This window comes from Oreochromis aureus, linkage group 5, assembly GCF_013358895.1.
Source record: "Oreochromis aureus strain Israel breed Guangdong linkage group 5, ZZ_aureus, whole genome shotgun sequence".
Classification (NCBI taxonomy): domain Eukaryota; kingdom Metazoa; phylum Chordata; class Actinopteri; order Cichliformes; family Cichlidae; genus Oreochromis; species Oreochromis aureus.
Window position 1 is genome coordinate 28658333 of NC_052946.1, and position 18770 is coordinate 28677102.

The window sequence follows — 18770 nt, forward strand, 5'->3', positions numbered from 1 at the left end:
GGTTGGTAGTGGTTGGTTCCTCTGTAACACTGTGCCTTTTAAAATGCCTGGCTTTTCAGTACTCTGGTGACAGAACCAAGACGCTGCTGTCACATTTCTGTCATCTGACAACAGCATCTTGGTTCTCTCATCTGCCTCCAAACCTATTTTTGTACATTGTTCTGCTGTACTGTTGTGTATTTGCCAGTGCCTCGTGGTTTACTGAGAGTGTATGGTTTTTGTTTTTTTTAAAAGATGAATCTATATTTGTACAATATCACCAAAGCCGTTTTCTGACCCAAGTAGAAGTCTTCTTGATATTTTTATGTTATTCTTCTACAACACTAGGAAGGGACATTTCTCTGCTCGCTGTCATTTCATAGGATCATCTCCTTTGTTTGATATTTTTTCTTTATTTGAAGAGGTACAGAATGACAGTTGATATAGATGAGTTTGATCCCACCCCTGATACACTGACCTGATCCACAAAAGCAGTTTTTTTTTGTTTTTCTTTGTTTCCAATATGACAAAAATGTTAAAACACCATGAAAGGAAAGTTCCCCTGAGTGTTTACAAGAGGAAGTGGAATTATAGGAGTCGTCGTCAGTGAACTGGTAAAAGTTGGGGCAGGGGGCCGTGCTGTTACACAATAACTTTTGTACAGGCTGGGGTGGATACGGAGGATTTTAAACTGGCAGTTTTTATGAGAGGGCTGGACCTTGGATAAAAACAGTAGGTTGAGCTTAATGCATTTCCAAATAAAGTCTTTGGCACTAGATCCTTTGCGTCAGACTAATATTACATCCACCCCAGTAAATATACGCCTCCCTACTGCTTCCTCTGAGCAATGCAAGTGGGAACATTACTTTTGTTGAACCACTTAGTGCCACAACAACTTTTTGTTTGGGAACTCGATAGGAGCTGATAAGAGTTTATATGCCAGTTAGCAACCCTTGTGGAGGACACAACTAAAAAAATACAGTCACATAATATACAAGCACAAACACACATACACACAAAGCCAGCCAAGTCGGACTCTCTCCACAGGGAGCCATGCATGACGGTGGCATTAACTTTCAGCAGAAAATTAGCCTCAGCCAACCAATTAACCAGCTCTTAAATCTCCTTAGTAAGGACATGATGCGTGTGTATGTGTGTGAGACAGAGGGAAACAAAAGAGAACATGAGGGTGTGTGTCTGAGTGGGATAGTCAAGAAGAGAGGGTGTGTGTGTGTGTGTGTGTGTGTGTGTGTGTGTGTGTGTGTGTGTGTGTGTGTGTGTGTGTGTGTGTGTGTGTGTGTGTGCTTTCGAATGTTGAGTAAAGGTTAATAGGACCTCAAGAGGGATAAGACAAGGGGGTTGTTACTATCCCAGAGCTGTCTCCTCCTCCTACCAATGACACACACACACACAAACACACACATACACACACACACACACACACACACACACACACACACACACACACACACACACACACACACACACACACACACACACAGGCTCAGTGCCAAGATTGGTGGTCTATTGAGCAACAGGGTAGTTCATTACCATCCATGGCTTACACTTGCACTACTATTTCTTAATACCCAACACTTTCCTCTTATCATACACTCTCTTTATCTCTATCGTTCCCTCCTTCTTTTGCTGCTCTTTTGAGTTTCCTCTTCATTCTTTTTATCTTCTCCCATAGCCTACCCTGCTCTTGCTCTCTTTGCCTCACAGCAGTCAACACTAGACATGAGGAGATCCTCTGAGAAACAAATGGGCATGTGTGCTTGGTATTACAGTTTTGACAGGCGAGCTAAGATCATGCTTTTGGACTGTAGTGAAAGTGAAACAAGTTGAATGAGCAAATAAATAGGAATGCATCGCTGGTACAAGGTAGATTTGGGAAAACTGCATTAATTAATCAAAAACTAGTTATAGCTTCTTTTTTCTTTTTTTTACTAAAAACAAAAACATATCTGTCTGTCACTCCAAATACTCTCCATCACTCCCCTTCTTTGGCCTCTTACCCTGTCATCTTCATTCATTTAATCCTGTCATCGCTCTCATTTTACATCTTACACTGTCATTTGCTTTTTTTACCTGTCACACCAACTCAATGTATCTATAAAGCTCTCTTTTTAATCACCTTCTTTTCTTCTTTCTCTTGTTATCTCTTTCCTCTCTAATCTGTAGAAAGGGAAAAGGTCTGCTCTTATGGCACAGTTAATATCTGCTCTAAAGTACAGACACGGTCGACACAGTTGGCTGCTGCTGCTGCTGGTATTGCATTTCTTTGGGTTTTGTTGCTCCTTTGTGAGTCATGCTATTCTGGGCTACAGACTGACAGCCTGATAGAATAAGACTGTGGTGCTCAGATAGCTACAGCCTCTCCTGCTTTCCAGCAGTGTAACAAAAGTTATGGAAGTCATTTATAATGTTCATACAGTGATGGTTTTATTATTGTACGCAGTAAGTTGACCATTGCACACAAGTTCACACAAAGTAATGTTTATGAAACAGCAGATTAGGAAATAATTACATGTACATTTGCTATTTGCATGAAAAGAAAATGTTACATGAACATAATTAAAAACGACAAAGTGCTAAAATCACAAGTAATGGGGGCATGACATGTCTCCATCACCTTGGGTTCATCATACCATGCCACTGACTATTACTCTACTGACAAACCACTTAGTTGTGGGTAGGCTGCAAAATGGTCAGCTATGCCATGCTGAGCAATAAAAGTATACATGTTGTTATCCTAGAAAATTACTATTTGAAATATTTTCAAATTTCATACCCAAACTGGCAAGACTGAATTATTCTTGCTTGCATGTTAGTCTCTGATTAGATTTGTTTTTCTTTTTTAACATACAAATCTTTCTCTTATTTTTCTGGAAAATTTGTCATTAACACTTATTTTAACGTCTGCTGTTAAATATACCCGGAGTATTGTGCACAATTAAGGGGATAATTCGAAGTCTGAGGATGACATATTTTACAAATAGGAGTCCTAATCTGTTGATGGAGCTATAGACGGGGACTTGAGTGCGGGCTTTAAAATGATGAGACTGTTTTAAACTACACTTGTGAAGCTGAAATGGGTCATGCACCTGTTTCATGCAGGTCCATGCATGTTAAGAGTGTTTTAATGGGCCATTATCTCATTGCATACAACCATGGAGGACTTAAAGTATATTCATAATTAGTCATGACTCATAACTCAGCAGTAGTCATCAACAAAGTCTCATTCAACATCTGCTCTGCAATTATCCTCAACTAGTAGTAAAACCCGCTGCAGCCTATTCGTGTCTCAAAGTTTGTAGTGGGAGGCAGAAAAAGCAGTTTGTAATACAAACCTCTAGTCCTACTTTTCACCACTTCATCACAATTCAAAATTCTGCCATTCATTTAATGGGCTGCACAGTAATGACTGTGATGGTACAAAGTTCCTTTCCAGCTTGTAGTACAACATGAAAAACAGCTGTCATCTCTTTTTCTTGCAATAAACACGTATTGCACTGCTGAAGGTTTTTGTCTTTGTTCAGACTCTACAATAAAAACTACATGTAAGGAAGTAAGAAGTGTGTTCTAGTTTAACACTGAAGAACTAGGGTGTTTATTAAGTCAAGAATCGTTTGTGTTGTTGTCTGTTTGTTTCTTTCTCTCAGTCTTTTCTGCATCTATCTATTGGGAAAAACTTTACTGCTTTAATCTAAAAATATGCAAGAAAAGCTCTATGTTCTTTACAGTTAAAATGCCTTTTGCTCTCTAACTGTCCACCAGGCAGAGTAGATGTGAATTTATTTATAGCATGTTTAGTAACAAAGACGTACTTCATGAACTGCCTCACATAGTACAAAGAACAAAGGCACAGATCAAATATAGATCATCACTCCATCTGTGTTGATGTGTCTTCCTATATATCTGCCCCCTTTTCCTGCTTGTTTTTCTGTGCCACTATAGCTTTTCACAAGCAATCAAATTTTCATCTGTTAGAAAAACAGGTTATTTATGTTTCAAACAAAGTCTTCTATTTCATAATTGTTCTATAATGGCTCTGTTCATACAAAACATGACCACCGGGATTTGTGGGTGTTCTAGATAACAGAAGAATGGGAAGAACAACATCCTGGAAGAAAATTCTTTCCAATTCTATTTAAAGATGCACAGATGACCCTATAAAGAACTTACATCTTCCTGAACTGTCTCCTTGGAGTTAAATAAACAACAACATTATGATTGACTGATTAACTTGATATCTTAATTATCAGTGATTCCAAACATTAATGGATGCACCTTCGTATATTTCTATATTATGCTTTCTTTGGGAACACCAGCTTTGTTGTCAGTTACATTGGCATTAGGCTACATTCCCAGTGTAGAAATGTAGCCTAATAGAAATGTGATCTAAAGAGTAGCAAATTATTTTCTTCAGGGAATACATTTTTTTAAAGTAACAGTTTGTAATAAATTACTTTTTGAGTAATGACCACAATGCTAGTAATTCAGTGACTTTACAAAAAGCAGAAAACATATGCACTTACATGTGGCAGCGTTCAGCAGTGGCAGCTTAGAGACAGGCTGACATGGTATAAAAATGCACTAAGGTTAGATTTAGACTCTATCCTGATGGAAAAGGTCAGTCTGCAACTTACGCAACAAGCAACAATTCAGTTTCATTCACAGTATATAGTGCCAAATCACAACAGCAGTTGCCTCAAAGTGCTTTATATTGTAAAGCAGATACCCTACAATGATCTTTGAGCAGGCCTTTGGCAACAGTGGGAAGGAAAAGCTCCCTTTTAACAGGAAAGAACCTCTGACAGAACCAGGCTCAGGGAGGGTCAGCCATCTGCTGTGCTGTGTTGGAGGTGAGGGGAGCGAGAAAGGACAAAAAACACACTGGAAGAGAGCCAGAGATTAACAACTAATGATTAAATCAGAGTAGTGTGTAAACACATAGTGATAGAAAAAGGTGCGTGAAAAAGAGACATGCATCATGGGAAACTACCTACAGCCCAGGGCTATTGTAGGGTCACCTGATCCAGCCTTAACTATATGCTTTATCAAGAAGGAAAGATTTAAGCCCAATCTTAAAAGTAAAGAGGGTGTCTGTCTCCTGAAACCAAACTGGGAGGTGGTTTCACAGAAGAGGGGCCTGAAAGCTGAAGGCTCTTCCTCCCATTTTACCGCAAGTAAGCCAATCGTCTGAGTGCGAGATGTTCACTTATTCAGCTTATTCAAGCATGAGGGTGGCATGTAAAAACACTAGCACATATATGTATTAAAGTGTTTATCAATGAGGTTTTGTCTCTGGTGTTTTCTCACTGTCCATGTTAAACGTTTTAATCTCTTCCTTTTCCCTCCTCCTGCACCTCCTCCTCAGCAATCTACAATCTTTATTTCCCCTTCTTCTTTTCTCCCACTCATTCTCCCATTTGTCATTTCTGCTTTTTATCCTCCAGAGTCAATGGTTTTCTCTCATCTCCAATCTCTTTCTCTCATAGCTTCCCCACTTCCTCCTCATTGGTTTCACTTTTACCCTCTCTTTCTCTCAATCTCCCCCACTTATGTATTTATCTCTTTCTTTCCATCGCCCCTACTTCTCTAACCTCTATCTGTGAGTGACAGGTAAAGCAGCGGCTGCCATGCTTCTTGGCTGAGGAAATGGTTTTCTGTCTATCTGTCCATTCACCTGTCTGTCTTCCTGTCTGTGCGTCTGTATCACTTATCCAAGCAGCATTTTCTGTAGCTACCAATGACAGAAGCAATTATCTATTAATCAGCATTTCATGCGAGCGCACACTCACCTTTGGATGCGTACGCTCACACTGAACTCATGAACACTTACACCGCTGTGTTTTGCCTTTCGCTTCACGTGCACCTCTTTGGTTTGGTTTGACTGACAGTTAGAGGGATGATTGCCGAAATGATGAAATCATAAGTGGATAGACTGACAGGCAGATGGACTGCCGAATCAGTGGAAGCGAGGCTAAAATGAATGAATGAATGGGAGGATGCTTATATAGAGTGAGAAAAATAAGAAAGAGGCTGAATTGTTAAAAAAAAAGAAAGAAAGAAAATCACACATCAAGAATGCAGTATGAAGAGAAAGATTAAAAGTAAGTGATAAATAAAGGAGAGCAGATGCCGGATTACAGTTGTGTATACTTGGCAGTATTTTAGTCAAGTGTGTGCATTTGTGTGTACTATACATGTGTATCTGTTTGTGTGAAAGAGTGTGTACTGATGAAAGTCTGTAAACAACTAGAAGATGGTTGGCACCTTCAGACTGTTCCGTCAAAAAAACAGCGTGTGTGTATATTGGGCAGCCTGTGTATTTCGTCCGTGTGTGTGTGTGTGTTTCTGTGTGTAAATAATGAGAGGGGAAATCAAACTGCCAGGCAAATATTATGATGTTTGCTCTTATCTGTCTCTAGCGCTCTCTCCATTCCTCTCTATCCAAACCTTTGTCAATCTTCATTTATTCCTTCTTTGCCAACTTTATATTCCCTTATAATTAGTTTTCTTCTGTCTTTCTACCGTTAGTTCAGTGCAGTTTCTCCCCATGAGAAAGATACTTTTCGACTTTTGAATCGCAGTCTCAGTTTCTTTGCATCTCATGTGCTCTGTTCATTTTTTATCATCTCTGACCACTTCTTCTTGAATATTTCTTTTTATTTCTGCCTTTGTCCCATTTTTTTCCCTCAGTCTATGTACATTAGAGTTCAATCCAGTCGCATAACAAAATTTTAAATAATCACAAAAAAGCAGTCTATTTTTCTTGGTAAATGGCCTGTATTTGTATAGCGCTTTACTAGTCCCTAAGGACCCCAAAGCGCTTTACACAACCAGTCATCCACCTATTCACACACACATTCACACACTGGTGATGGCAAGCTACATTGTAGCCACAGCCACCCTGGTGCGCACTGACAGAGGCGAGGCTGCCGAACACTGGCGCCACCGGGCCCTCTGACCACCACCAGTAGGCAACGGGTGAAGTGTCTTGCCCAAGGACACAACGACCGAGACTGTCCGAGCCGGGGCTCGAACCGGCAACCTTCCGTTTACAAGGCGAACTCCCAACTCTTGAGCCACGATCGTCTTGCTCAAGGACACCAGTTTTCACATTTTTTTTGTGACAATGAACATGAATTTGTGTGTCTGTCATGTCAGAAGCATCTATATTTTCTTGAGAACACAGTGAGATGTTACCATAAGAACCAAGAAAACTAAGCTTTAAAAGCCATAGCAGTATTTTAGCCCATAAAAGGTCTTTTCCTCACCCTGACCCTGTAGTCTTAACCAAATCAATTTTATTGCTTAACCCGAAACAATAAGATGTGAAAATCTTTCATATGTATGAACTTGTAAATGATTTGCTTCACCTCCGACTACTCTCAAAAGTGGAAAACATTCATTTTGTGTACATGGACACAAATCAATACACATGAGAGCGCACTGATAAAGAGTTGTGTTCAGGAACACAAAATAATGTTAGGAATTCATGCTGAGAAACATATAATAATGTAGTATTATTTTCCAGAAATATGTGCCAATTGATTAAGCGTTGTGACTCTATAACAAGTTGACCAGGTTGGACAATCACATTGTCCTGTTACTAAGCTGTTATTAAAGCACATTAATGTGTTTTCTGAATCTAGTAGTGTCCCCTGTGAGCCTGTGTTTAAGCACAGTGGTCCTTTGAGCAGAAGTCTCCACATTAGTATTATGAAAGAGAGAATATTAGCTGCAATTTTTTAGCAAATGTGTTTTGCCATGCTCACCATTTTAGTTTAGTTGACATGCCATTCACCCCTAAACCAAACACAAAACTGCAGCTAAAACTGATTTGCCAGAGTTCTTTTTGGTCTTCAGTAAAGTATTCAACAGCAAGGTTAGAGACTGGTATCATGAAAGCGTGAATAAATAACATGTCAAGGCATGCCATGATTCCACATTGTGAACATTGCTTTAACCTTGACTTCATACCTAATAACTAATAACATTTTTGCATGGCATAAAAAGTGGTAAAAGTGGAATTCAGTTATTTATATGTATTCCTATAAAGACACTGACTCAAGAGCAAAAGTCGAAAGAGCTCCACAGCCTGTCGGAGTCATTGGCTGGGAATCAGTTTATGAAATATGGTGAGTCAAACCATCAATACACTATTCGGGTAATACTTTTATTGAATGCCGTTATCTATTCTTCCTAATATGTTTTTTTCTATTTCTACGGCTTGTGTTTCCTGCCCTGCTTCTTTTTTTGATACAGTTAAGGATGATGATAGAAAAGCTGGCCATAACTACTAATAGAGACCAAGACCCGAGTTGTAATAAACAGGAATTATTCTACAAAGGCTCTTTTATCCTGAACTTTAAAGTTTGATTTGGTTATTTAGATTTTTATACAAAATGTTTTATAGACTAGTTGAGAGTGCCTCTGACTACATCTGTGTATCTATCTTCTGAGTAAACCTCCCACACAGTCTGACATAAATTAAATTTAGTCACTCTGAGAATACAGTGAGATGCTCAGATGTCATCTAATATCTTTTCTTTCTCTTCTCTCTCCTTCAGCTAAATTGAATAACTGTCTTTATAACTGCTACCCACACTTATTTGACTCATTTCCTCCTTTATTTTCCTTTTGCCATCTACACCCCCAAGCTTGTTGATTCAGCCGACGAAGCAGTCTCTCTCGCCTAACATCTTCTATTAAATATGGATTAATTACTGCAAAACCTTGTTAAGCATCGTTAAGACCTCTTGCATTAATCAGCAGTTATTTTAATTAGAGGGAAGGAAGTTTTTAATGCGCTGCACCGTGTATGTTTTACACCTCCAACATTCTAATCAGCTCAATCATGACTTGATTTGTCTCCAAGTTTGTTTTGCCATTTTAGACATGTGCCCTCATCTTCAGCAGTTACTCCAGTTGGAGTACCATGGCAGGAAAGTGGCAGTTAAATGGCCACTCTAGCCTTTTCATAAAAACTTAACTAATCTGGAGGAAACATCACGCCAATTAAGAAAAATTGGTGAGACTGTCGCACAAGCACCAGTTATTTTGGCAAAACCTCAAAAGCAGTGTCCTCACATTGAAGAGACAAAATCCTCGGTTGGTTGTAGTTGAGGAAAACTTTTATCTGTTGGAAGCAAAGAAGGAAGTCGTTCTAGAGCAGGGGTCTCGAACTCCAGTCCTCGAGGGCCGGTTACCTGAAACTTTTCCATTGTCCCTGTTGCAACACACCTGAATAAAATTAATAGGTCATTAGCAAGAGTATAGAAAGGATAAGCGGAAGTGAATGGATGGATGGATGGATGGATAGCAAGAGTATAGAACTTGACTGCATGCTGAAGTGGCAATTCAGCCATTTGATTAATGTTAGAGCAGCTCATGAGTGAATAAACATGGTGCAATAAAAGTACTGTTAGAAATACATTTTTCGAAACACTTACATTTACTTACATTTACTTGAGTAGGGTTAGGGGTTGCCACTTCAGCATGCAGCCAAGTTCTATACTCTTGCTGATGACCTACTCATATTTTTCAGGTGTGTTGCAACAGGGACACATGGAAAAGTTTCAGGGCACCGGCCCTCAAGGACTGGCATTCGAGACCCCTGTTCTAGAGTTATGAAGTCCTCAGCGACCCAGTTTAATTGAATGCTCAGTATTGCTCTTATTTTAGCTGGGTGGTTGCTTTAAATCAGGCCAAAATTATTCCTAGTAAACAGTTTTGGTTCGTCAGATTAAACCAATTTTAACTCCAAGAGAGCAAAATTAGGAAAGAACTTTTATTTTGAAATATTTCACATCACATTCATTCTATACAAGAACTTTTGAAATCTAATGAATATTTAAATACAGATTAATTTGTTATATCTTTGCATACAAAAAGCTTGAAGCTTATCAATAAAGACAGCAACTATGTGAAACTGTTAAAATAGAGATATGTCCATCTAAAGTTTGAATTATCTATTTTATACATAATTTTTCTTGTTTTGTGAGGTATTTCCTGCTCTGGTACAACAGATGATGAAAAAGTATCCTTTTACAGCAATAAACGTGTTATAAAGCGTAATTATTTAAATTACCAGTCAATTAAATCTGACCCATCAAAAAGGTGACAAAACCAAAGGGTTTTTTTTTCATGAAATTTGTGTCACAGTGTCTAAAAGATGCTTAATTATTAAAACTAATTAACATGCCATAAACTGCTTTCACAAATGAACAGTGGGGGCGATTTTGGCAGGGGGCCAGCTTTCTGAAAATTTAAGGAACCACTCATACTCAAAATTTTACTAAGAGTTGCATTTTCCTTTCGCCTTACTCCCGAAAGCTTAAAAGTGGCACAAAGCTATGTTTACTGATGCATTCCCTTCTGAAAGTGAAGTCAAAGTGCAATAAGACATGGAAGATGAACATCTGCACCATCCTGCCCTGAAGCCGAAGTTAACAGCCTCTAAAGGATAAAAACAAAAACATTTTCCAGCTCATTTATGTCTGCTAGCATCCAGCTGCTGAATTCTATCAGGAATGCCATTATGCCCTTCTAAGGTTGAGGTTTCTGAATGCACTGTTGTATCACTTATGACTGCTGTATAATTTATAGGCTGCTATAAACGTAACCTTGTATAATTTATGTAATGCATGAATTAACTGTAATTAATGGTTTAATTTGTTATAATGAAAGTTCAATGTCCACCGGGCATATATTTTATTTAGGCTATTACTGCTTGAAAGACGGCTGTATGGTAAGTGTTAGTGGTTTCTTCTGCTGCTTTGAGGTGACTAATGAACACAGAAATGAATGGTCTTTTCTTCTCTTTTCAAAGCTCATAGTCATGATATTTTCTACTGTACTGAGAAAGAAAATCATTCCAGTGTAACTGGCATGTACCCAAAAAGTAATTATAATTATGTGAGTATCTTTGTGAGATTTCTTAATTATGATTTATGATATACTTAGTCAACATGACTGCATACCTCAACCTACACTTGTCCCAAACTGATGAAAATGAATGTAAACTTCTTTTTTTCACTGTATCCACATTTGTTTATTGTTTATAATGTGGGGTTTAATATGTTGGCACCATATAAATAAACATACCTGTTTGCTATCCAACTTTTAAGTTCTGGATTTGGGATCTTAACAGCACATTTAAACAGAAATGGTGGGAACACTGGGGCATTTTGGCCTGAAGATCATTTTAGCTTGCTCTGAGCAGCAAACTTTACCAGAACTATTGTAGCAAGTAGTAATGAGCTGACATACTGCAGAAATACCATGTATTATATATGACTCTTTTGCCTAAAAACTGTATACTCTTTCCACATTCTACAGGGCCCGTGGGTGGCACACAAAGATGTACAGCAAGGCAAGCAACCTGAAACTATTTTTCTACAAATAAATGTGGACAAGTTGCCTGGTGAACTGGTCAGTCAGCAAAAGTGTTAAGTTAGAGCTGCAAGAATACGATCATTACATACGATCATTACATAGCTATAACCTGTTTTACATTTACAAATTACACTGTTGTTCCTTGTTATATTTTTTTTCTATAGATACAACAATATCATCAATCTGGATTCTTTTGGCTGTGATAAAAGTGTAGCCTGATTTTGCCAAAGGTTTCTTCCTGTTGAAAGGGAGTTTTTCCTTCCCACTGTCACCAAGTACTTGCTCAAAAGGGGTCATTTGATTGTTGGGGTTATCTTGCCAACTGTTGTTGTTGTTGTTGTTTATGTTGTTGTTGTTGTTGTTGATGTTGTTTTGGCGCTATTTAAAGTGAATTGAATTGAAGTGAATTGAACTGAATTGAAAATCTGATATCATGAAAGTTCCAAATGACATATGTTTAAACTAAAGAATTAACAATGTGGTACTTTACAATAACACAATGTCCTGGGATGATATTAACTTTTCAGCTTGTATTGCTATCTCAGTTTTGTACACAAAAACTGCTGCACAAAAATACACTGACATATACACCATATGTTCTTAGTTTAGTTTAATGAGGGAAGGCATTACCTGTTTATGTTTATGCTCAACTATAAAGGGAATTCTTTGTTTTAAAATGTTTATACATGCTTTCTACTTTTCTCTGAGAGTAAGTGAGAGATGTTTCTCCCTCTGAGTCATGCTCTAAATTCTCTGCAGGTGAGAAAAATAATTTTTCTCCGTTTCATGCTCAGCTTGTGCATATTATAAGACATCTTGGTCTCACTACACCAAATATCTTCAGCCCATTTAATAAAGCTATCTGTAGTTCTAATGGAAAAATGGCCGCATCTCTGATGGCTAAATCTGTACATTTGTTACGAATGGGTTTTATGTGCGTTGATGGCTCCGTGGACACACCAGGCAATTCGCCCTCGGGCCCATTAAACACCCATTTTTCTTGTCCTTACATTAGAGTTGCATTTGACAGCTATGTCATCGTTGAGTGCTCATAGTGTCTCATTCAGCTTTGAACTGTCAAATATCCCCATTGCAGATAACTGTCAGCCTGGCTACCATCTTCCACCACAGGGAACTCATGGTTGTTTGCCTCCTACAAGGGAGTAACTTTGTTATTGTTTTCAGGCAATAATTTTGATAATTGGCCATGAGCTTACAGAAAAATTGCATTTCAGTGAAAACATGCAGAGGAAGGGAATATAATTTGCATTTTTGTGACTAGGGGTATAATGGTGCTGAAGATGCTTTGTGATTATTGCCTCAAATGTTTAAAGAGCTTTCAGGCAAATGGTGAACTTGAAAGACATCCTAATAATGAAATTTATTGGAGAATCATAAAAGACAGACCACATCTGTGGTGAAAAAATGACTTTCCCAATATTTTTTTCCCAATCATTCTGTATGTACTCCTCGCTAGACTTTTAAAAATGGAAGATGTACGAGAATTTTACACGCCATTAATGAGAACTGTGTAAATGATTTTGTCTTTCCACCTCTGAACTTGTCTGCAACTGAGATTCTAATCAGCTGAAATTTCACAAAATGTATCTGCATTAACCAAAGCATATGTTAGCACTTAGAATAGGTCTTCCAGCTAATTGGGGCCTGGCAATTCAGGCTATTGGCAAGCCAGCATTGGTGGTATGCCATCTAAGGGTGGTGAGTGGTCCCTGCATCAGCAGGCATTCAGCACCAAGGGTATACAAATTAATTTCTGATGTAACTGCGCGCTAATACTGCACCTTATGCACATTTGCATTAACACCTTCTTTTTTCTAAGTGCAAATTAGTGGATGGAGAGACTGGCTGCTCTCACTCTTTATACCTTTGGTCTCTTTCAGCTCCACTACCCACTACCATTCATTCAATACCAAACTGTCCGTCTCTTTCTATTTCCGACACACACACACACACACACACACACACACACACACACACACACACACACACACACACACACACACACACACACACACACACACACATGCACGATGCTCCAGCACTCAACATGCCCTGCTATTAGGCTGTCGGGCCAATAGAATAAGTGCTGCGGATTAGGCAGAGACACACACGCACACAGAGGATGGACAGCATACTAAACAGAGTGGGGCATGAGGTGACAGATATCCTGTCATAAATCTCTGTCTCTCTGTCGTTCTTTAAGACACATACACACACACAGCAAAGGAAACAATTATAGCCACTCAGACAGTCGATAACAGTGAGACATAATCAACTTAGTGCAGTTTTTTTTTTTCTTGAAGTCTTGTGATACTTTGTCATTTCCTCCAACCACTCGTCCTTACTCCTTTGCCTCTCTTCATCTCAGCTACACAGCTCCTCTCTTTTTTTGTTCTTGTCTCCTCTTCTGCTCTCACAGTCTCTTCCTTCTCCAGTCCTGCTCTTGGCATCTGCTCTTCTCTCCCCTCTATAACTTCAGTTTCTCTACCTTTTGTTTTACATGTCCAGAATGTTACTCTACTTCTTACCCTTTCTGTCTTTTCTTTCATTTCCACCATTTTCTTTCATTTCCACCATTCCTTTCAAAATAGAAGGGGAGATGGAGAAGATTCATAGAGAGCAGCTTGAAGGCAAAGGCAAAAGGATGATATTGCAGGAAGGGATGGTCATATCATCTGCTGCCTCATTCGTCACCCCATCTAGATGAGCACTCTCCTTCTTACTCCTCCTCATCATATTTTCCCTTGCATCTCTCTTTCTCCCCTTTTCTTTTTTCCTCACTCCCACCCCTTCGTTTTGCTCTCTTAACCCTGAGTTTTTCTCTCTTACCCCTCCCCCTCCTAAGTTCACCCCTTCCACTCCACACTTCTCCTCCATTCTCTTCCCAAATTGTTCTTTGACCTTCTCATTTCACCGCACCTTCTCGTGTTCTTTACTCCTAAGTTCATCATTGTTCATTCTGCACGTCCTTCCTCTGCTCATGTAAATCTCTTTTTCCCCTCACCTCGGCACATTTTTACTCCACTTCAATTATATGAGAGGTCTCCATGTGTCATTCATTTACAAAACGCACAGAGCAGTCTCTACACTAATCTTACAAATGGCTCTTTAATTGGGGAATTGAGAGATGTTTATTTGATCAGAGCCAAAGACTTCTCTATATCCCTTTATCATGTCAACACAACAGGCAAACAAGTCAAGGAGAAAGAGTAAGTAAGTACACGGTCGCTCCCTTTCTCCTTTCATTCTTTTTTCTCACTTTCCCCCCTTTTGTCCTTGCTGCCAAAGAAATCTAATTAAGTGGAATATAAATTGTAAATTGGTTTCCTTGAAAACACACACACCTCAGTGCCCATCACCTCCAGATTCAACCGGATATTCAACAATTAGTGGGCACTGGAGCTCAAAGACATGTATCAGAAGCACAGCTGCACCCAACACACACACACACACACACACACACACACACACACACACACACACACACACACACACACACACACACACACACCAAATGAAAGGATGGCCTTGAGTAACACATGCCTCTGCTTTCTTGAACATAATGTTGTTGCAAAACACAAGAACAAATGAACTTCTTTTTAACCCTAGAACACTATCGCTGGGTGATTTACACCCGAGCAAATACATTTACATGATTTCTCTCTCCTGCAGCTGTTTGCGTGTCGAGGAGCCTGTGCCTTCACCAGGGAAGTCTTAAATTTCCCAGGAATGAGTGGACCAAAGACCAGCTTTCCAGAGTCATTATTTTGTTTTAGGAGGGTTTTTTTTTTTTCATTTTTTAGACATGGCACAGTTGAAAGTAAAAGAAGACCACTCTAATTTGTCATGTGTTGTCATATTTTGATATATTTGATTACTTTTTATTGGTTATATTATATCGGGTAAAAATCACCCGGCATTAGTGATTGTGTTACTATTTATAGCGATAGTGTTCTGGGGTTAAAGGATCAGTTCACCCAAATCACAAAAGCACAGGTAAAGAGAAAGCAGGTAAGTTATTAATGCTTTATCAATAAGTCATACACTGACTTTGCCATTTCATTGGTTTAAGCAAAACGCCAACTAGAACAGCTGAATGTTAAAAAAAAAAAAAATCAAAGTATGAAATAAATAAACACAGAAAAACTAAGTCCCCAAACAGACAAATACAGATGCAGCTTCCATATGAGGATGGATTAGAGGGTGATTACAACCTCTACAAGATGTCATTAAGAGTGACTGACAGCCGTGGGGTGAAATTGTTTTCTTCATCATTGGATTTCAGTCTATTATCATTATAGCTGAATACGTTTCACATTTTTTGTAAGAGGAATAAAAAGAAAAAACAATAATTTTAAAGTCTGGTCCAACGTGTGTGTGTGTGTGTGTGTGTGTGTGTGTGTGTGTGTGTGTGTGTGTGTGTGTGTGTGTGTGTGTGTGTGTGTGTGCGTGTGTGTGTGTGTGTGAGAGAGAGAGAGAGAGATAGGGGAATCTGTCGGACAGATAGCAAGGATGTATCAATATCGCCCCCCAACGGCACGTACCAAACAACGAGCAAAAAACTGTCCCTTTGCTCTCTTCTGTTACACATATACGAACACACAGTAATAAAAAAAATGCATAAAAAGTGAAAAATGTGAGTGAAACAATTCAGAATGATGATGCATTCTTATATTATAAAGACTCCAAATCGTTCTTTAGAAAAAACGAACAAACAAATAAAAATTTAAAAATATTTTCAACATTTTGAGTCTTTTGTCCATTTATCACAGCCTGATGATCAGATCAGCTGTGTTTCATTAGCTGCTTTAAATCTATATGGAGGATAGGCAGTTTCCTTGGTTTATGTGGCTTTAAAACTGTTTTCTTTTGTTCTCCTCATGTCTGTAGCCTGTCGAAATGAAGACTCACATCTTACAAAGCTTTAAGTTTTAGTTGAATTCAGACATAAACACACACATTTGACCAGTTTTATACTTCTTCTATCGTAACGCACGAAGTAGAGGTTACCTCCGCTGCACCATTACGCACGGAGAGAGGCTACTCGCGGCTCTGCACCTCTGCAACACAGAAGGCAAGATAAAGCGAGGAAGGACTCAGTGTTTAGAGCCAGTCTTTCCTTCAAAGTAGCCTCTTTTTGCAGTCGTACAAGTCATGAATACCAAGCAGAAGATGCTTGGAGAGAGCCGAACACAGAGTAGACAGGTTGCTGCTGCAGTCTCCTGAAAGATCGCTGACTTTAACGGATTTTTTTTTCATCTCACGTCTACCTTCTGTTTCCTGAGTTTGAGCAGGGGACACAAGCGGACGTTTTTGAAAGTCTCATATTGTATCATGAGCGTTAAAAAGTGAGATTCAACGATCAAAGAGCATACAAAACAGGGGATACAGCCCTAGGCAGAGTGATAGTGTCATAAAGTGCTTGCATTATAATTTTAAATATTGACTATATTTTTTTTTTGAAGAATCATTAAATGTTTCCATTACTGAATCGCATGTTGATCTGTTCTAAACGGCTTCTTGGTTTTCGTTCGGGATGTGTTTTATCAAGAAATGATATACATCCGATGTTTGGGAGTAATAACGATGCTGTTGCAACTCGACTCTCGTGTCTTTGTATCTAACTGTGGAGCTTCCACTTCTGAAAAAAGATAATCGTAATCACCACTGACTCGATTATATCCCTAAAAACAAAAGAATTCCGAAAACTCTCCATACCTCGCCTGTGCGTAACAAGTGCCAGAGCGATGCTGAGTGGAGATGCGGAGGGGAGATGTTGCGGACTGCAAGAGGATTCCGTAATCCTCTTGCAGTCCGTAACATCTCCGCAACAAGTCCGAGAGATTAAACTGTGTATCTGCATGTTTACTGTAATATACTGTCAGGTATATTTGCCGTTTGAGAAGCGGAGTATTACTCGGCTATCTGAACTGCTGTTAGAATTACTCCATTGTCCAAAGATTAAAAAGGAAACTTCAGTTATTCTTCACTTTGTTTCTAAACGAAATTTGCACTTTTTTCAAATGGTACCGCTGTACAGGTGCGTGTTTATATACATGTCAAAATATCTGTAATCATTGGGTTATATAAAGAAGTGTGGGGACGCTGTAAGTTAAATGTTTTGCGCTCAGACCGAGTCAAGAGCGCACTGTTCAGCCCGTTTCTAAAACCAAGTGATTTCAGCAAAGTAGACTATAATCGAACTGAAAATGAGCCACATTTCTAACCGTCAACAACATGTAGCCCACCCTTACAGTAAGCTTCGTAAAGCAAAACCTCCTGAAGCTCCAAAACTTTGTCAAAACCTCCGATGAGCCATGTGAGGCAGAACTGCACATGCTGTGTGCATACAGAACAGTGGTTTAGGTTCCGCGACTAACGTGCTGAGTTTAAAGTTGCTTTACTATCACATTATCCATCAGTACCACATATGCATCTGTAATGCCATGGAAATCACAAAGCGCTCAGATGACCCTGCATGTCCTCCGTATGTGAGAAACTTCAGCGCTGTAACATTTATTACTAAATTCAACTCAAACTGAATCAAAGCCGACCAATGCACAAAAAATCTGATAATATTTAAAACACACACACACGAATAAATTGCTTCACTACCTGGAAAGAATTGTCCATCAGTGTGTCCCCAAAGTACAAAGTAGAAGAAAGCTGCCAGCCAAACGCCAGAATTACTCCGTTTATCCATCTCTTCCTTCTTTTTCTTCTTGTTTTGTTCAGCAGAAAGAATTATTTTACATACTCCCGTCTGGTCCTTAAAGTTGTTTCCCTTAGTTCGGGACAGCAGTGGCAGTAATAAGAGTAATAAAATCCTTGCATTGGTGGATAAGAAGAATCAGAAAGACAAGTAGATGCAAAGAGGGAAGTTGGGGGCAAATAGATGGGAGCTCTCCGCTTCCCTTTCCTCTCCTGTCTTCTATGTTCCGACAGAGCAGGCCTACGTGTCTGTGCGCGTCAGTGCGCGCGTGTACCCCAGAGACTGTATGAAGGGCTCTGTGTATGTGTGCGCGCTCAGACGGTCTCTGACAGACTGACTTGGAGTTGGTGAGGAATGGAGAGGAGTGCACACTACACCGGGTGCCAGACACCCGCGTAAAGAGGAGTGGATTAACGCGTGCTGAATGTCCGGTGACACCTTTCAAAATAAAACAGGGTGGCGTTTGAATGGAAACTAAAACAGGACATGGCCATTTACCATCAAGACCGAGTTTTGAAATAAGTACGAGCTGTAAATGAACCAATAACTGGCCAAACTGGGAAGAACATGAACAAGGGGAGCAGAGTTCACTGAAGGTGCAATAAAACTGTGTTTTTCCTCAGGTGTAATCTTGGGAATCAGCATTGGG

General features: G+C 39.3%; 1 protein-coding gene across 4 annotated transcripts in view; it reads right to left on the reverse strand.

The window, feature by feature from the left end:
- The window catches only part of ptprt (protein tyrosine phosphatase receptor type T), a 313011-nt gene extending 294570 nt beyond the window's left edge, over positions 1-18441 (reverse strand). For all 4 annotated transcript variants that reach the window (XM_039612110.1, XM_039612109.1, XM_039612108.1 and 1 more), the window contains exon 1: positions 18025-18441. In XM_039612110.1, coding sequence (XP_039468044.1) covers positions 18025-18112 — 88 coding nt within the window. In that variant the 5' untranslated portion in view covers positions 18113-18441. The remainder of the gene's footprint in view (positions 1-18024) is intronic.
- Positions 18442-18770: the final 329 nt, after the last annotated feature.